The sequence below is a fragment of the Oenanthe melanoleuca genome, chromosome 12, assembly GCF_029582105.1.
Source record: "Oenanthe melanoleuca isolate GR-GAL-2019-014 chromosome 12, OMel1.0, whole genome shotgun sequence".
Classification (NCBI taxonomy): domain Eukaryota; kingdom Metazoa; phylum Chordata; class Aves; order Passeriformes; family Muscicapidae; genus Oenanthe; species Oenanthe melanoleuca.
In genome coordinates, this window is record NC_079346.1 from 20,239,385 (window position 1) to 20,260,154 (window position 20,770).

General features: G+C 46.3%; 1 protein-coding gene across 1 annotated transcript in view; it reads right to left on the reverse strand.

The window, feature by feature from the left end:
• Positions 1-18,544, reverse strand: part of SUSD3 (sushi domain containing 3) — a 28,233-nt gene extending 9,689 nt beyond the window's left edge. Inside the window, exons 1-3 of the mRNA XM_056501173.1 lie at positions 18,318-18,544; positions 2,671-2,859; positions 230-377 (exon numbers count right to left, since the gene is read on the reverse strand). Coding sequence (XP_056357148.1) covers positions 230-377; positions 2,671-2,859; positions 18,318-18,402 — 422 coding nt within the window. The 5' untranslated portion in view covers positions 18,403-18,544. The remainder of the gene's footprint in view (positions 1-229; positions 378-2,670; positions 2,860-18,317) is intronic.
• Positions 18,545-20,770: the final 2,226 nt, after the last annotated feature.

Below are 20,770 nucleotides of genomic sequence, written 5' to 3' on the forward strand. Positions count from 1 at the left end.
CCCAAGCCTGTTGAGGTTATCTGATATTAACAGGCAACAGGTATTTAAATACTCTGGAATTCCAAGTCTTTCTGTGCCTACAGCCTGATCTACAAATTAAGGATTTTAAGTAATTAACATCATTGCAGTGCTGCAAGCAGCAAATCTATTGAAGCACTTGCTATCACAGCAATGGGATCCATACAACATACACTCTTACACTGTCATTAAAACTGTCCTCTTGACATACCTTTGAGTTCCCCTCCTCTCACTTTTCTTCACACACTTGATCAGACAGCAAGTTAAGAAAGCCATGGACATCAGCAGAATGACAGCACAGCTCACAATGGAGGCAATCACTGCGACCTTAAAGCCAAAAGTCTCGTATTTTGATATGGCTGCAGCAAAGCAAACACAGAAATGTTTCTAAGATCAGTCCACAAATTTATCTTTTACATTTTCATTAAACCATGCTGAAACCTACTCGCTTCACCCTTCTGCTCAGCGAGGACTTTCACATTACTATGTGTCAAAACACCAGAGTACCTTGGCTTCAGTTTAGATCTATGCAAGCCTCAAATTGTACTATGTAAAAATATCCTGTTTATAAGTTACTAATGAATTGTTCACAAGCATTTCACCACTGCAATTAATTAAAGTGCCCTTAGCACTGCAGTAGCTTAAAAGCACAACTCTTTTGGCAGATCAAATGCAAATGAGCTGCAGACACCCTTATTAACAAGGAATGAAGCTTCAAAAACAAATACTAACAGGGGGAAATGGGCTTAAAGAAGACATTTAGAGCAAGGACAGTTCCACATAATTACATCCTCCTTGGCAGGCATTAAACAGCAGGTCTTCCTCTGTCTGGGGAAGGATGCAGAATGGAAGATGTGATCTGCAGGGTTAAGTGTTTGCAGGGATCTGATGCTGGAAGTGAGTGATTCAGACAAAAGGAGGAGTGGGAATGTGGCATGGCACAGCTGACACAGATCTCTACCAACTCACTTGGAGCATTAAGCATGTCTTCCTTCAAAACTCATCTAGTTCTCCCAGTGTTAAAATGACCAGCATCACAAGTGGTTCAGCTGAGCTCCATGCAAAGCATTATATTTCTGCAGCCTCTGGGGGAAGGATTTCTCCCATGTTTTCTTTTATGGGATCTCCAAAAAAGTGGTAAGAATAGCTGAGTGTGTGAGAGAGCACCAAGTCTCTGTAAGAGCAATGTATCCACTGGGGATTTGAAATGACACCAGGTCTGAGGCATCTCAAAGCTCAGAGGTACTAAGTTTTGCTTGGGTCTACTTCTGGTCAAACTAGTAACACCCTTATAATAAACAGGAAGGAACACAGCTAAAAGGTAGTTAATGCTGTTGCCATTCAGACACTATTAATCTATACTGTAACTTTCCCATGCAGCTGCCCACAGGCAACAACCAAGGACTGTTAAAAAAATATCAGGGTTTCTTTTACAGCAAAAACATTGTCAGAAAAGACTGCCAGGAGGTGACAAGTTCTCAAATATGCTGGCACATCAATTGGTCATTCCCATGGTGTTGAATGATTTATGATGATGGTCTATTCCCTGATCCTCTGCTTTATGCCCTGAATTGGTTTCTGTATCTTTAAGGTGGGTCAGGGCAAAGGGGAGCCTTGGGGCCCTTTGCTGGGCTTTTTCAAAGTCCCACTGCCCCTGTGTCCAGGGGTGTGGTGTAATCTGGGTTTTGCTTGGCTGTCTCGAGGGTTTATTAGCCCAGGTGGAAATTTGGGGTTTTTTTTCTTTCTTTGGACTTGGAGAGGCCACAGTGGCAATCCTCTGGCAGCTTTTCGAGGTGAATTGGATGGTTTGGTTTTGGGCCGAGATCAGCGAGAACAAGCGGCAGGAGAAGAATCACTGGTGGGAGAGAGGGGTTCTCCGGTTTGGTCCCCGACCTGGTAAAAAGCCCGAGCTGGGGAGGGCACATCTGCTTCACCTCTGGACAGGGGACCAACACCAGACATTCTCCGGGCTTCCATCTGTTTGCCCAAGCTGCTACATGAACCTTTTGGTTTCTTCCCCGAGACAGAGGAGCTGGTACTATTCTTCTCCCCACCGGGACCCAGCTGCTGGCTGTTGTGGGTTTTTATCTTTCCCTAGTGTTTTGGATTTTTTTTCTGGATGGAGGGGTGGGGTGTGTGTAGAGGTCTGACAGTTCAATATCTAGCATTTATTTACCTTTTTTCCTGTGCCGTGTGGGCAGTCTGTTTGTCAATAAACTGTTGGGGTTTTTTTTCCACTTTCATCCACTAGTATTCATTTCATTATTTGTGAAAAGGGATTGTTGGAACCCATTTTTTTAGAGGAAACACTCATTCCAGAGTGTTTTTCTCCTAAACTTGTCTCTAAACTGAGATACCCATTTATTTTCTAAAGAAGCACACCGCTTTTAGTTAGAGCCACAGTTATTTCAGGTTCGACCAGTGACATGAGATCAGGGATGAATCCAACAGTGTCTTTTCTGTGTCGTGATAATGGCATGTCAGAACACATATGCAGTGCAATTACCATCGGTGGGGCAACCTTGAAGAAACTGGAATTTGTCTTTTCCTTTGCACAGGTATCTACAATGAATCCTAACGTTGCAGGATAGGCAGGGCAAAATGAACGCACTGCATCCCAGAGGGAGGGGCGTGGTTTGGGAAGAATCTTACGCTTGCAGGAAGGCACTCCGGCTGTCCACTGTGTGCTGTTCCCTTTCCAGACACAGGTGGTGATGCCTGGTCCCTCCAGCTGGTGCTCGACAGAGCACTGGAACGTGACCACAGTTCCCACATCGGTGCCGTTGCCATGAAGGACCTGGAGTGAGCCAAGCTGGGGTGGGAGGAGGCGGCTGCACTGCCCTGCAGAGCAAACACAGACACAATGCAGCGCCGCCACCAACAGTGACGGACCGCGGAGGTTTTATTGACACCAGGCTGTAAATCAGTCATAGTTACTGGTCAAAACAAATACCAGACCTCAGGGTGGCTGATGCTGGCTGCACTGCTAAGCACCAGCCTATGGACACCTGCCATCAGTGCCATGCATCACTCAACAACTCCTCTGCCCTCACCCCCAGCACAAAGCAACAGATGTTGTGACATTATCTGCTCAGACTGGTACACGTTGAACACTAAAACACTAAAAAAAGTCATTTTTGAGTGTCATAGTCCCCTACAGATCCCTGTGTTGTTGGATTCTGATTAATTTAGTACTCAGGCTGTCTAGGAGTATTCATTACGTGTCTTCTCCCATGCAAATTTCCAAAATCTACTGGATTGATCATGCAGTTCAGCCTACTTGGTGGCATCTTGGAGTGATCTAACCGAAACTTCTTTACAAGCACTGCACCTCTGTTTGGCTTGGCTGAAAGGAGCCAAGGGGGTCAAAACCACAGGGAGGAGCATAGAAAGACATACACATACAACTAATCTCCCTTTTCAAGTACCAAACTCTGCTTTACAGTAAATCATTAATTTTTAATACATTTTTGTTCATTCCGCTTTTCTATTACTTTGTTGTTTATACAGCTGCTCTTCAACCCATGGAACTGTTCTCCCCTTGGCCACCTAATGCTGGCCACTAACTGCATACACTAAGTTTTATTGTCACAACATCCCTTGTTCACAGTCATTTTAAACAAAACTTTGAGTGTCAGGTCATTAAGACAACATATAACATCTAGATAACTTCAAAGGCAGCAAATACTTTTTTTGGGTTGGTACATGTGCATTGATAGAATCTAGAAACTCAGTTTTTTTAACATTTACAAAATACCAGCACTGCTTCTGCATCACAGCCCAAGTTCCCTATTTTTCACTGGATCTCCAAATGACTTGAGAAAACTCAAAGGCATAGTGCTGCAAGCACTATGATGACACACACAAAAATATTAAAAGAGGAAAATATATTTTCCTCATCTAAGGAAAAAAGAAATTACAGCCTCCATGAGAACGTTCTGACAGAACCACATGTTGTAGCAAATCTATTTTATTTTCAATGCTAAAACTCCCCCCATGTCACTAATTGTTGTTAAGCCCCTAGATCATACCACTGCAGGCAGGCGTCTCACCTATTCATGCTCTTAAAGTCTCTGTACCTGGAAAACAAACCCACAGGAACCTCAGCAAAAGACCAAACAAAAGTCCTAGCGACAATTACTGGGCTAATCCACTGAGTAAATATGCACCAAGTGTTAGCTTTTAAAACTGTAACTCTTTAATTCCATGCAGATTATTTCTGTTTGTTTTGCCACTTCTTTCAGCCACTTACTACAGCAGTAATTGGCCTCAATGAGAGCAAATGTTTTCTATCGACTGGTTTCTCCTCACCTCTTGTCCTTCCTCCCCACATCCCATTCCTCAAACACACAGGACAATTGTATTGGACAATTTTCCTCCTCATTCCAGATGAGTGTTACGAGTTTAGCCTTTTCTTTTTATTTTAATCACTCTGTGACTCACCATGAGAAAGCACTGTTCTTAACTGCAAAATAAAGATTTTACATATAAATTTTTTTTGTGTGTTTTACAATTTCAAGGCTATTTTTAGAGTTCACATTGGTGACTCTTGTAGCTGCACAAGATACAAAAAACTAATTAGAGCTGAATTGGTCTTGATGCACACCTGCTGGGCCACCATATGCAGCCTCAGTAGAGGCATTCTGTACACCTGCCAGTTTACCTGGACTCATTGTTCACTCTTTGTTCTCCAAAGAACAAATAATTTGGCACTGGATCATTTCTTTCAAGACATATTTAATTTCATACAGCACTGACCATCCTGAGTAACATGTCTAGCTGTAGCTGCTGGGGTGTTTTGAACCTTTCCTGCCCCATCCTTGCCCACAATGGTGTCTGCCAAGTCATTAAACCTCTCAATGGCAGTGACCTTGGCAGCACCACTCCTCAGCTGTGGGCTTTAAAATATTTTTGCTCCACTTGAGCTCTACAGAAATGTCTACTAGCCAGCGTCCCCTGAAAAAGTGGGTATTTCCATGCTCTGCCCTGGGCTGCAACAGCATCACAGATCACGCCCAGAGGATCATTCCCATTTGAATGTAATTGGAGCCAGACCCACAGAGGTGCCTCTCAATGAGATCTACAGCTCCAAAACCTTCTATACCTTAGTTGAAAGTTCAACAACTTCATGTACCTGCACTTCTGCAGAGGAGAAACACTGTTCTTCCTTTAGGAGCTTCTCAATACCATTTCTTCTCACTAAAGTAAAAAACTTAAATGTGTCACTGCTTTTTGGTTTTCACAAATGCCTTTATTGAAATGCCAATATGAAGTTATGCCAGAATGATTTTTTGAATTTCATCCAAGCTGAGATTTAGCTTCTATGTATAAAACTGGCCATAATTTTAATCATCCATTGTCTTCTAAAAATGTGTTTGGAAAACTTTCCTGCATGCCCTAGTGTCCTTCACTATTAAACCTGTGATGTTTTCACAGTTAGCCATGGCATTCACTTTTTTGCCGAGTTAATTTTACCCTTACATCTCCAAAGAATCATGTTTAAATGAGCTTCCATCCTTATATAAGCAGATGTTCCATATAGACTTCTTTTTTGAATACTCTTCAGGCATGTTTATCAGACTAAATCTACTACAATCAAGAATTTTATTTTTGTTTTTATTAATAAAATTATTTTATTTTGTTTTTCAACTGAGACTGGTGTCTGAGGCTGCATTGCTGCCTGGTAAAACACAAACATTTGTGCTGACCAGATTTACATTTTGATTTCTATTTTATAAATATCTAGAAAATGTCATATTCAGGTCTTGGTTTGCACAACTGTTAGCACCCAGAAATGTAAAAATTAAAAACTGCAAAAGGGAATAAATCCCCTAATTAGAGAGTTGGAGGCCCTCTGCTCTGAAGACAGGGTGGAAGCACTGGCACTGTCCAGCCTGGAAAAGAGAAGGGTCTGGGGAGACCTTAGAGCCCCTTCCAGGGCCTAAAGGGGCTAGAAGAGAGCTGGAGAAGGACTTTGGACAAGGGCTGGAGGGACAGGACACAGGGAATGACTGAAGTATTGTAGGTTTAGATGGAATATTAGGAAGAAATTCCTGGGTGTGCGGGTGGGGAGGCCCTGGTGCAGGCTGCCCAGAGCAGCTGTGGCTGCCCTCCATCCCTGGCAGTGCCCAAGGCCAGGCTGGACACTGGGGCTTGCAGCAGCCTGGGACAGTAGAAGGTGTCCCTGCCCATGGCAGGGGTGGAACTGGGTGGGTTTTGAGGTCACTTCTAACACAAATCACTGTGTGACTGTAAGAGTAAGAAAACTAATCCTTTCTCATTATTTATAGCGGGTGTCAAAAACACATTCAAAGGTTGATTTTCAACCTTTGCTCCTTGAGGAAAATGTGCTCCACAATACATTTAGTGAGTAGGGGTTTACAGCTCCTTCCAACCCAAAAGCTCCTGTGATTCTACAGTTCTATGATTCCGGTTTCTGCAGCTATTTCTGTAGCTTTATGTAGAGCAGGAGCTGATTTATACAAATGCAATTTTCAGCTTGGCCTCACATTCAGAGGATATCCACTGTTCAGAAAAATCTCCGAATCTGATGCTGCTGTCTGGCAGTGCAGAATTGCACTGGCTACAACAAACTGGTCATTGCATATGACAAATAATTGTCCTCCAAGTAAAGACAGACACTAAAGTGCAGTGTCCTCCATAAACTCTTAATTCACCCTAACCTCTGGGTTCAGAAATAAACACATATGTAATTTCCAGGCAGTGAAAAATAGAGAGTAATACAAGGATTAAAATAATCAAAAAAATCTCTTTTCATGGCCAGCCAGGATTATCTGTATTGCAAAACTGATTTATCAAAAGTAGGAACCATATGGTTTCACTGTCTGCAAGCCGTGGGTTTATGTTTTGCTGATAAGAAAAAAGAAATGAGAGAGCAACCCAGGCATGACAGCCTGGTAAATATTTCCTGTGCTCCTTCCACAGCAAAGCAGTGACCAAAAATCAAATACATTGCATAAGTACCTGCCAAAATGATCTAAACTACAGAAGTAATTACCTGGAAGCATGTTAACAAGGCTGCCACTTGGTGTCTGTGCAAGAGAGTGATCTGTGCCTTCACCTCATTATTCCCAGACACACAAAGGTCACCCCTTTGTATTGCTTATTACTGGCGATTTAATATCACTAAAACATACTGGAATAACTAGATGCCAGAAAACAAGAGAACACTAGGCTCTATCAACGCTGTTGTCTTGGCATGCAAAGCAGGATGTAACCAAAAGTATGTATTCTATCTGTTGAAACCAGGTGGGGCAGTGATCCTTGTCTCTGGGGGAGATATCTTCTGTTAATGGACCATCTGTTAAAAACCAGGTGGGACAGTGTTCTTTACCTTTTCCAAAACCCATCCTTCCTCCAGGGAGGTATCTTCTGTTAATGGGCCACTGAGTCCCACTGCATGACTGATAAAATCACATTGTGAGATGCTCCAGCCAGGGGGAGGAGCCAAGCCTTTCCTACCTAGACAAAATCTGATATTTGGAACATCAGAGCAGTCTTTTTCCTGGACTGCAGAGGAAAACTGCACCCATCTACAGGACCAGTGCTTCAACAGAACCACATCTGTGACTCCAGGAGGACTGCAGCCACCGTTTAATGGGACTGCTACCAACACCCTGACTGACAGGGTGTCAGGTTGGATTCTGACTCTGTCAGTGTTTTGGGGTTTTGTTTCTGTTTGGTTTTTTGTTTTGTTTGTTTTTGGGTATTTTTATTACTGTATTTTTATTTAATTTTTTTTTAATTTTTAGTAAAGAACTGTTATTCCTATTCCCATGTCTTTGCCTGTGAGCTTCTTAATTTCAAAATTATAATAATTTGAAGCAGGGTGGTTTACATTGTCCATTTCAAGAGAGACTCTCCTGCCTTTCTTAGCAAACATCTGTCTTTCAAACCAAGACACCTGTAGAAAATAAACACACTGATATTATTGCTGCAAGTTTCTTTTTCTACAGACTAACACCTCAGAAATTATCCCTGAAAATCACAGGTATGTTAAGCATCCACAGCAATCTTACAGAAGAGCTCTGAGAAGAGCTAACTGTATTAAAAAGCAAAAGAAAAGTAGCTAGAAGTGAAACATGAAATAAAGCAGATGTAGCAAAGCATCTTGTATAGAGTGAAACTGGCCCTGGCACTGGTCTCTTCATCACCGTGTCTTTGCTTCCTTGCAGAACTGGCCTTGAGTCCTGCCAAGGCTGGGCTTTTAAACCAATGAATGGCCACCAAGATCTGGTCCTCCACGAGAAAATCCAGGTGTTGGCATGGCTTTTAAAGAAATTAGTGTTAAACATGACACAAGACCTACAGTAAAAGAGCAGGGTGAGACCCAGGCTATAGAAGCTGCAGAGACTAACTAAGGTCCCTGCGGGGGACTCCTGGATTCTTTGTATCAGGGTGGACGCCAGGAACAAGACTCAGACGCTCTGTAAATGCTAAAAGCTACAGTTGCAGTTTATTATAAGGGAGTCTGCAAGGAGCTGCCCGGCACAGCCACGTGCAGATTAAAGAGATAAAAGGGGGAGAGAAAGAGAGAAGAAGGAGGGTAAAGAGAGAGAGTAAAGAAGGTAAAGAGGGGAAGAGAAGAGGAAAAGAAAAGAGAGGAAGAAGAGGAGAGGAGAAATGGGTTAAAAGGATATTGGGGTAAAGGGAGAGGGAAAGGAGAGCAGAAGTGGGAGAAGAAGAGCAAGGAGTAAAGATAGGAAGAGAAAGAGAGAAGAGAAGAGGAGAGAGGAGGAGAGGAGCAGAGAAGAGGGAGAAGAGGAGAGGAGAGAGCGACTTCCCGTTTGTAACACAATAAATCCACTTCCATCATGAATATTGTAATCCCTAAGAACCAATCTAATACAAAATACTAATTCTATAGCATTTACATACAGCCTATAGGAAATGTTACATTAGCATAGCATGTGACATTCTAAACTCTAAAATCTAGTCTTTGGGTGCGGGTCAGTCTTTTGTGTCTTTTGGCCTTGCCCTCTGGCCAAAAGCATTGTTTAATTAAGAGTGGATTAGCTTCGGTGAGCCATCCTATTGTGTTTATGGTAATTCAGTAACTAGGGCTTTCCTGTTCTACCTTCCCCAACAATTCCCAGAATCTGAGCATTCATATTTGCAAGATTCCTCAGTTTCATCTTCTCCAATAGGTCCCCAGCTGTGTTTCAGTACCCAGGAAGCTGCTGTGGAGATGCTGGAAAGCTCTTACAGACTTGTCTGCCTTCCAACACACAGGTATGGTTCTATGAAGCTATTCCCTGGAGGAAGCTTTGGAGATTCAGGTGTGGCACAAACCATGTGCACCAAAACACAGCCCTCTGCACACCCATCACTGCAAGGACCATCTCAGAAGCAGGGCCAGGCTTGGCCACCACTGCTCCAGGAACTTCACAATCCAGATTCTGATGGAGACCTGCAAGAACTGAACAGAAGCCACAGGACTGTTCCTCTGGGTCAGTTGCATAGAGGAACATCTGGACAACAGCACAGGGTAAAACTTGCAGATACCTAAGGAACACATCTGTTCACAGCACATTAAAGAAATGCAGCTTGTTGTCCTGGTTTGAAGGACAGGTGTCTGCTGATAAAGGCAGAAGTTCTCCTTTGAAATAGAGACTTTAATTCCTCTCCCTCCGAGTATTATAATTGTTTGAATCAAGGACTCTGAGGCAGAGATAAGGGGGTAGGAATATCAGCTCTTTTACTAATATATCTAACCGTACAAGCAGAAAAACAGCAGTGGTTAAAATTATCAACAAAACAGAACAGATAACTCGGTTCCAGTCCTTTCTTTAGCTGTGGGCACACTCTCTCTCGGCGGGAGCGGAGGCGGGAGGGGGCGGCAGCGGCCGCACCAGTCCCGGGTGGAAGCAGCTGGAGCGGGCAGCTCCTCCCTCACTGTTGGTGTCCGGGTGATTCGCTGTGTCTGCAGAGGCAAGAGGCTGAAGCAGGGCAGATGCAGGGCAGGTGATCGCAGAGGGTCTGGCTCTCCTGCCTTCCGCCGCGTGGCTGCAGACGGGGGATCCTCCTCCGAGCTCCCCAGAAGCACGAGTGCCCCTCTCGAAGCCGATCCCACCTACCCCTTTTGTCCAGAGTTGTCAAAGGTCCAGGGTGTAACCCGGCCAGCTCCATTGACATGATAATGGGGAAAATTCTTTAAATTGATGCAGTAATAGAAAAACACTCAACCCCCAACACTTGTTAATTGTGTGGTTCTAGCACCTGCCTCATATCAGCATTTCTGAATGAAAATATTCCCCATAAAACATTTGTGTTTCTATTGATAAAATTATTTTTTAAAGTGTGATAGAGGAAATCCAATATCTGATGATTCTTACAGGCCACTATTAAACATTCGTAAAAATACTTTTCCAGAAAAACTTGTTCTCCCACTAATACATAATTTCCATCCAATTAAGAAGAAGAACAAAAAGGTATTTGAAGAGATACACATCCATTTACACATCCGTGCTCAAATAAGCTCTTTGCTCCCACCTCTGTTATAAGAGATACCTCAGGCTCTCTCCTACCCACTTCCTTTATTTTATTCTGTGGTCTGTTTTGTAGATAAAACTGATTTTTTTAGCACATGTAATTTACAACATGCAAGGGTTCAGGTGCTGAGACTCCCACATCCATCACATTTTGGTCAGCATTGCTTTCATGGAATTACAGTATGGTTTGGAAGGACCCTTTAAGCTCATCCCAGTCCATCCCCTGCCATAGGCAAGGACACCTTCAACTAGCCCAGGTTGCTTCAGGCCCTGTCCAGCCCGGCCTTGGACACTTGGACCAGGGATCCAGTGGCAGCCACAGCTTCTCTGGGAACTCTGTGCTATGGCTTCACCATTCTCTCAGGTCAGCATGGAACCTGCAACATGGGAGTCTCAGGACAAGTGTGCACTTATGCCACCAGGTCCCTCTGTTCTCAGACAAGTTTTGGTGGGCACATCCTTGCTGGTGTCCTTCATCGGGCCAATGAAGTCTGTATGTTTATAATTTCAACTTTCACCATTATTTTTTCCCAGTACTCATGAATAATCTCTCATTCATTAAACAATTGCAACATTTCTGCAAAGTGATCCACTAGCTGGAAAGCCAGCCACTGGAGAAGCCAAAAGAAACCCCATGTGTATTTCCACAGGGAAAGCACATGCCTGTTAGGAGCCATGGATAGAGGAAGGATGGAGGATGCCCCACCAGAAAAGTGGACAGGACAGAGGTTGTGGGCTGCCCCATGGGAAGCCTTCTGCAGCATCCCTGGAGGAAGGGCACCACTGCCCACCCTCAGCATACTCCACTCTCCTCCACTGCTCTGGGTGCTGCAGGACACAGAGCTCAGCCTGGCTGTATATTTGCCTTGCTTAGCTCTGGGTTATCTGCCCGCACCAGCTCTTTGATCTGGCTTGTGCACAGCAACATGCACATGCTGGGGTACTGAACAGGGCTGATAAGAGCAGATGTGTCTGGACGATGTGGCCGGTGGCCTCTCACTTACGCTCAATACTTGCCAGACTGGGCACAACCTCTATGGAAGTCAGAAATCCCCACTGCTGGGGCCACACTGCACTGACGTACCATGACCAAAAAAATTCTCAAGGAGGAAGGCTCCAGAGCTGGACAAAAAACACTTCAGTCATTAAAAAAAATCCATCCCCAAGGTGAAATTTTAGGTGGACCAGACCTGCATGCTACTTGATGGTTATATATTATGATTTTGCCAAAAAGCTTAAAACATAGGAATTGCATTTCCACAGAGAACTGATTTGTAAAGAATATAGAAACTTTTCAACCTTTTCTCTTTGAAACTATTTTTCTGTTTTAAAACAGATGATGGAACACAGCTTTTTTAAATTTTCCTGGGGAATTTCCAACTACTCTGTTGAACAAAACCAGCCTGAATGCTACAGACCCTACCTGCATTCCCTCTCCCTGGCCCACTTTGGCTTCCCTAAGTCTTTCCCAAGAGCAATCTGAAGCTGCTCCTGTCCTGGGTTTGCTGTGTTAAGCTGTGAAATGCACCCCACGTAGCTGTGACCTGACATCCACAACTGTCAGAAAGAATTTCTGTGAATAATTGATTTAGACGCCAGTCTGAAAAAGTTAGCAATGCCTTTTATTATGGTGATGAGCTGAGAATCCAACAGTTGGATTTAAAACCCTTCTCAGTGGTTTTATCACTTTTTATTTTTCTTATCTCCTGGTTGGCTCTTTTCCTGATGGAGTCTGGCTTTCCTTTTCTGGGCTTCATGCAGAGGGATGTGCAAGCAGCAGCATGGCCACGGCCACCAGAGAAACTTGCAAACTGCTCAGTGAGAGCCACACAGCATCCTACCATCCTAGCAGCAACTACTCGGGCACAGCAATGATTAACAGGACAAGTCAATAAACACATCTGCTTTCAGCCTCCCTGCACACAGGAATTGGTGCAAGATGGCACAAAGATTGACAGGAATGCCAGTAAAAGGACAGGGAACCAGTGCATTCTGTTTGCTTTTTCCCATTTAAAAAGCCAATGATTGCAGGTGAGCTGTGCACAGAATGACAAGCAGCTCAGGAGAGCAGAGGAGAAGATGTGTCCCCATGTCTTTGCCCTTCCTTTGTACATGGCTAGGGAGCTCAGGACTACACGAGAATTCAGCTTCTGGGCTGAAACAGATTAAAAGGAATGAAAACCTTAGACCTAATCTAAATTTCTGCAAGTATTAACAATAATGGGCCAAACACCAGACCTCTCTTACCTGTGCAAAACTGCCCCCAGTTTTGCAGGGCACCACTTCTTAGAGCAAAGCAGAACCCCTGTGTCCAGCCCAGATGCCTCTTTTGACCCAATCAACTAGCAAGAATCTTGAAAATAACTGCAGCTTCCTGAGTGTAATTATGCTTTTACACAATGGCACACATTTCTGCTCTTCTGAACAGGAAAAATCAAACCCCAAAACTTGCCCTCTTTGAGCTCCCACAGACCAAGTCATCCTCCCACACACTGTTTCCAGCTCACACATACACTCAGGGAATTTTTTACACCACCCCTTTACCCTACTCAACTTCTGTCTGCATTTTCACCTCTCCTCAAATCCATTCCAAATCAAAGCTACTCTGCTTAGGAGTCTGGAATACATGAGCAGCATTGTAACTGGCTTTATTTCATACCAGAAATAATAATGGAATCATCTCTCCCAGGTCTGTTGGAGGAAAAGCAAGCAGTTAACCCATCCCTTTCCCCAACACTGCTTCTACCAGCCACCACCACTCCAATTTGGGATGAGGTAGCTGCGGGCACTGACTGCCCCAGCAGCTACAGACTTCCCCTAAAGATGCTGCTGGGCCACAGGGGCTCTGCTTTTCTGCAAAGGCTGATTTGTAAACCAGGCACCAGCTCAACCCCATCCCCAAGACCCTCAGCAGACAGGAATTGATTTATTTTGGGGAGCAGTTGCTCATTCTGCAACTTCTGCATTTCTCTCTGTCATCTGACAACCAAACAAGAGGCAGATGTTCATGCAGACTGCAAAATCACCCCTCTGCCAATCCTGATCCACTCAGCCAGTCGAAACTGTTCTTCAGAATAATACACTTGCTCATCTGCGGCTGCATTTCAAAGACAGCATGTCAATGAAATGCCTAAATGAAAACTAACAATTGTCCTATGTGTTAGCTTGTCCCCATCACAATATTGAAGGCAAGACTTTACAATGCACATAAAAAGTCAGTGGCAATCATGATTAATAAGCAAAATCGTGCCAGTCTAGTTACAAATCTCTTTGCTGTAGAATTGCAAAAATGCTGGGGATGTTCTGCTTTTCCAGAGGATAGGTCCAAGGATGTCCTTGCTCTGCCACAGCAGGAACAGCAAAACTGGCAGGGGTTTTGCCCTTTAAAATATACCACACCACCCAGAAAATGCTGGGTTAACCACTGTCATTGGGGTGCTTCTGTGTTTTAAGAATGACTTGTGATTTTTAAAATTTCAGTGTTTTGGATCCAAAGCATTCAGCTCATTTCATTCATTAGCTGAAATCCAGAGGTCTACTAATATTCTGTCTCTCTAGCCTAGGTAATTTCAGAGTAGCTAGGATGAAGCATTGGAGAATACCATAGGGAACAATCTTGCACTGTGGCGGACTCAGAAAACCCAGTAACTCTCTTTCTTCTCTGTTTTATACTGTTCTAGAACTTTAATGACAAGCACAAAAATCCTTCCCTCAAAGCAGTATCAGTGCCTGGTGCAAATGCCTAACCACCCAGATTAACACCTTGCAGTACAGGAGATAAAGCCAAGTAGCTGATATTCCACAACTGTCACTTCTTTTACATTGCTTAATATAAGTTTTGACTTCAAACTCACGGGAGAACAAGAAAGGAGAAACAACCCCGGAGAAATTACAAGCCCATATATTCCAAGTTGTATCACCTTCTGCCCCGTGGAAATGGAAATTTGGGATCCATGTTTTTTTCTGCAGCCTAAAAAAGGAACCACATCTGAGGATCGAAGGGACAAGGTGATAAAATTCCATGCATCAGTTCTGCAGAGCAGCAGCACTCCTGGCTTTGAAGAACAACTTTGTTTTTTCTGTCCCAGAAAAGCACCTGTAAGTTCTTAGTAACATAATTTCAGTTTCTGCACTGCCAGGGAAACTCACCTCAGAAAAATGAAGCTGCTCACAACAAAAGATCAGACAAGCCATACCCAAGATACATGCACCCTGATACGGTATCCCACCATGGCCACCAACATTCAGGCTACAACTGAGCTAATACAGGCTATCCCTCTCCTATCCTCCAGCAAACTGCAGCTTTTATCTGTTCTAAGCCAGAGACCCCATCCTTTTCTTTCAGCTGTGCCTGCTCGATGATTCCTTCCACAACTAGGTCTGAATGGAGCATTCACTGAAGCCTGCAGCACTTCCCAGCTCACCAAACCTCTCCCTTTCCCTGGTCTGGAAGGTGGAGGGATAAGGCAGAACCAAAACTACAGACAAGAGCCCAGCAGTGAGACCTACCAATTTATAACCTGTCATAGTGAGTGTTTCTGCCAGATCCTGCATTTATTGTCCCTCTGCCTATGGCTTTACTGATGTATTTGTCAATGCATCTCTATATTGACAGAAGTATGTGTGGCCTGGTCTGAAAGAGCTACAGGAGCGTATTGAGGAATTAGAGGAACCACAGCAAAAAAAGGGTACCACCCTAGATAACCAAAGGGCCAGAGCCTCCCACTTCAGCAACATAAGAACTAAAAATAATTATATGCCTTTGTACTCCTTCCTCTTTTTCCTGTTTCACCCAAAAGCCCCCAGTATAATCTGGGCAGCTTCAGAGGCACCAATACCTCAGTGGCACAAGCTGACGACAGTACCCTGCTCCATGGAGATTCCCGTAGGGCAGGACAGTGCTCAAGTCACCTGACACAAGCCTTTCAGAATCTCAGAGGCTTTTCCAGAGAATTTACCTGGCCTAGCAAGCACTGGTCAATGAGTGTCCAGAGAACACTACTGAGGCACGGCAGTAATGCTGTAAATGTTGCTGTGACAGCACAGCAGCCACAGTACAGAAGGCTTCTTCTCAGCTCCAGACATTTGCTATGCTCTTCCCCACATGCTCCTGCCCTGCACATGTGCTGGTCTCCCTCAGAGTAAGCCAGGCTCCCACAGCTCCTCAGGGAAGCACACTGCTGACTCTCTCCAAATACAGGGTGGGATCGTTCTCCCTGCTCCGGTCAGTCCTTCAAAAGAAGGCAAGACCAGGAAAAGCACTGAGTGTTTGAATCTCACAGCTGTGTCTCAGGAAGCTCTAAGGTCCTCCAGGTACTACAGGCATCAGGGCTGTACTAAGGAACTTCCTTTAATTTCCCTCTCATTCATGCATTAATTGAAATGGAAATCCTGTCACATTTTTTTTTCATCCTCTCAAAAGGAACATGTGAGGGAGTTTATCTGTGCAAATCTTAATTATCACCCTATTGCTTGTGGTCTGAAATAAAGTAAGGGGGCTCTCAGCATCAAAAAGGATCACACAATGCCATGAAAGATATTATATACATACTGTACAACGACAGCAAACATTGATGTATATATAACATGTCCACATTTAAATAAACAAGTAGCCATCATTTTAGCTATCTAAACTGCTTAGGGCTGCCAGCAGTACATCCACCTGACTCAACACATTCATATTTCCAAATGGGTGCTCGTGAAGGTGGAATTGTACCATGGCAAAGCACCATGTAGAGAGGGTGAAGAGCATGAAGAGTATGAAAAGCATGAAGAGCAGACACCCAGCTAAGGTCTGGCAAAGCCCTGTGTGCATAAGCATCACTGCTGGTCCAACAGCCAAGGCAGCATCTCCGTGCAGCACAGCCAAGCCCTGACCCATCGTATTCCAGTTTAGCACTTTACTAAGAACTCCTGCTCCACAGTTTTGCTGTAGTTGGCTTGGAAAAAATGGTCTTTGTTGCTCTGGCTGGAGACCAGAGGAGCCAGGTCTATAGATATCCAAGGGGTTAACTGAGGGTAGATTACTAATTTAAACACCAAATATTTTCTGGCAGATTGGCATTTCAAGCTGTTTTGCCACAGATCTACACAGAGCAAGATTAACCTATACAGAATCAGAAAGGCTGAGTGTAACACAGGATATGGCACTCCCAAAACTCCTTTTAGTGTGGACAAACCCAGCCCCACAAGACTTCGACACAACATATAAAAGCAGCCAAATACACATAATTTTTAAAAAGAGAAACGTCAATAATTAGCAACACTATCAGGCTAGAGCAACAGGGTCTACACTTGGGTTTGAGTTAATTCTCTAAGCAGGTTCCCCAGAACTTGTTTCGCATTTTCAAATTAACTGCTCTATTAAATTCAAATTAAACAGTCAAGCTCATTCAGAGGATACAATTTAAAGCATTACTATGCTAGTAGTCCAAATACATTTGCCAATTTCTATAGGCACCACAAAATCAGATAATTAATGAAGTCTGTTAGAACTTCATGAGCCAAATAAATCACAAGGATATGAGGGGACAGGCTGCACATGAGAAGGAAGTTCCTGGATTTCAGGAGCATTCAGCCCTGCTCACACTGAAGCCAGGGAAAAATCCATCTGCCCTGTGATCTGAAGAACAGAGGAAGAAATCCCCCAAGCAGCAGGTCACCACAGCTGCACCAAGCTCCACATTTCTTCCATCTCACCTTGCTCCCAGACTCTAGAGGTGGCTGTGGCTGGCAGCAAGCATCTCTAGCTGTCCGGGCCAGCTGGTCCAGACCATGCCTCTGCTCCTTCCAGGCCCAGACACTCACCGACCCCACAGGCCTGTGCAGTGGATATATCCCACCTTTGTCACCTTGCATGACCGGCAAATTATTGAACCCACTTAAGCCAAAGAGGTTTTGAAAGGATGTTATGGCCTACACAATCAAATCGTGTAACAAAACTCAAGGGAAGATAAGAAGGAAAAAGTTTTGATTGGTTTCTCATTCTACCCCTCAATGTATTACCATATTCCATAACTTCATTTCCTTCTCAGCCCAGTGACATGTGCCCAGGAGCAGTGTCTCTGAAAACCAGCACCTTCCACCCGTGCCAGACACTCCCCCCTGCCCTCATGCACTCGTCCTTCGTGCCCGCGGCCATCCCAGAGACTGAACACCGAACTTCTATGGCAGCGCCTCCTCTCTGGGAGGAATCACTCTCCTCAGGGCTCCAGCAGCCTCCGGGTGAGCCGCCCGGACGGCTCTGGAGTGGGGCTACTGTGTGCAGCCCTGGGGGTGCTCGGCACCTCCGCCGAGCCGCAGGCCAGGACTGGCCCCGCTCGGCGCCCCGAGTGCAGCCGCAGAGCTGTCCCAGGGTCGCCGGGACCCGCCAGGACCCGCCGGGACCTCCCCACCGGGGTGGTTCCGGGACGGCTCCGGGACACCTGTTCCGAGGCGATGCGTGCCCGAGAACTGCGGGGTGTGGAGCACTGTCCCCTCCGCGCTCCGCGGCTGCAGGGACCGGCCGGAGGCGGCACCGGAGCGGCCCCTGTCCGGCGCGGGGGCCCGAAGCTGAGTGGGAAGGTAACGCAGCCCCAGCGGGGATCTCCTGCACCCCCTTCCCGGGGCACACACAACACCTTTGTCCGGGGATACAGCATCCTCCTCGGTCACTCAGCATCCCTAGGCAGGGGAGATCCTGCACCCTGACCGGGCTCTGGCGCTACCATTGCTGGGCATCCTCCCTTCCCCTCCGGTGCGACGCAGGAGGGAACTTGTGCGAGGAACAAGGTGAGACCACGCTCGTACCTGTGTATCCGCGGGGGCCGCCGCTGTCCCGCCCTAGCGCGGAGGTGCGCGGCGCGTCCAGCCCGGGCGCGGTGGCTGCGGGCATGGCTCCGCTGAGCGCCGCTGAGCCGAGCCGAGCCGAGCCGAGCCGAGCCGCCCGGCAGGTGCGCTGCGCCCGCACCCGCACCCGCACCCACCTCCGAGGGGACGGGCCGGAGGGGCCACAGCCCGCCCCCGGGAGCCCCGCCGGGCGCCCGCCCGCGGCCCCTCGCGACACCCGAGGCGGGGCGGGGAAGGAGGGGCAGCGGGCGAGAGGAGGGGCCATTCGGGGTCGGCGCGGCGGGGACGCGGTCGGAGCTTCGGGGCACGGGATCGCTCTTGGCTTGGGCCGGGCCCGGCCCTTCCCCGGCCCGCGCGGTGTCCCATGAGCGGGATGGGGCAGCGCCCGCGGCTCCACTGTCCCTCACTGCCCGCTCCCCCTGCCCTGCCCGCTGCCCGCCCCTCGCCCCTCGCTGCCCGCCCTTCACTGCCTTCCCTGCCTCCTCTGCCCGCTGCGTGCCTGCCACCTGCCGTCAGTCCCCGATGCAGCCAGGCTGATGCTCACGGCCAGCAGAGCCTCAGGTATCCCGGTCTGGGTCTGGTCTTCCAAACACAGGCTACTGCTCTTCATGCGGTTATACTCCAGGAGCAGAATGTCTCGCATACATACAAAGTTGTGTTTGTTTTCACTGGGATCTGCAGCTAAACCCACTGGATGGTTCCCAGATCCATCATTCTATCCGGAGCTCGGTGGCACACACCAACATGCACAGGCCATTTGGTGAAACCCAAGTGCCTTGCACACACGCAGTGTGTCATTTTGTGCCTTTCACATCCTGGCAATGTCACCCCCTGCCGTTTACTGCTCTGGCAGCATTACCACAGTGAGTCTGGGTTTCAGCAGTGTTTGTTCAGATCCTTGATTTGCTGACACTGGCAGTGGATCAATAAAAGTCAGTTGTTCCTCCTCTTGTTTTCTGTGGACATATGGTACAGACCATTAAAGGCATTCTCTTGAAACATCAAATGGGGCAGGATCATGCCCACATGTAATGGTGACACAGCTCAATGTGCTGCTGGCCACAGCACTCTTTCCTGTGAGCTTATCTGGCAGGGAGGTCTTAGGAATATTGCAGATACAAGGGACTGCTATTACCATCTCTACAACTAAACCACATTCAAAAAGCAATGCTTGGTCACATTATAGGAACACCCCAGCATTTTTGAAAAAGCTGAAGCTTACGAATTAGTTTTGTATTTCCAGTAATGCCAAATATTAATCAATCTAATTAAAGTCAACAAGTAACTAGAGTTCCTTCAGTCAAATCCAGTGAAACCAGAGGAATACCAAAGACAGAGAAGTAGTTTTTTCTGTAAGCGACTACCCCTGCAGCTGCTATTACACAATTCAAGTTGAACACAAGTGTGTTGCAAGTGAAATCTTTCCTTACAGGCACTCACAGAAGCAAATTAAGCAGCAGCACCTGAATTCCTCTCACCTCGTGGTAGCATTCAGATTTGGTTTGTAAGGGAACGTATAACCTAACAACAGTGATTTTGCTCCACATGTCCTGGAACACCACAAGCAGCCCTGTGGTGTGACCCTCTAGAACATCACTCACCTCCCAGGCTGCAGGTGAGTGCTTTCATAATTTTTAAGGCCCCTGGTTTCACCTTCAGCATCAGGGGAAGCCATGCAGCCCCAGCCAGACACTTGCCCCTTTTGCTTAGGGATTGTTTAACTGTTGGATTTCAATAAGCTGCCCTAAGGCATTGCCTTTCTTTTAATCCTTATTAGAGCTGGCTCCAGGCATGCCAAGGGCACAAGACTGCTGAAGTGACAGTCCCCAGCAAAGCTGCCTGGACCGCTGCAGGGCTTGCCTGGCCACAAGAAGGGACACATTCCCAAGTCCCAGCCTAGCAATGGCAGCTTTCCAGCCCCCCCAGCAGCAGCAAGCTGATCCCCTTTCTCCTCTCCTGGCTGACCCTGCTGCCACCTCCTTCCTCCCTGAGCCTCAGGAGCTGAGGCTGGCTCAGCTGAGCATCAGCCCCTCAGCCCCAGGCAGTGATTCTTGGGTTTGGCTACACTGCTCAGAGCCTCAGGCAGACCCTGTTGCTTGTTCTGTAACTCTTTAAAAGGAGAAAAGTAGCTCTCAGCCTCAGCTTCTGTTAAGTCAGATCACACGTGCACAGGCGTGATAGCTAAAAACTCAGCGATTAGATAGATCCCTGAATGAAAAATGTGACCCTTAGAAGTGACATGAAATGATCTGTTGGGTTATCAGAGCTGTTCCCATCCCCCAGGTTGCTGGATCAGTGGTGTGCTGCTGCCCCACAGAGGTGGTTTCACTCTGCCCCCTGACTTTTCCTCTTCCTCCTCTGCCAGCTATAGGTTTCACTCACAGAATCACAGAATCACCTAGGCTGGAAAGACC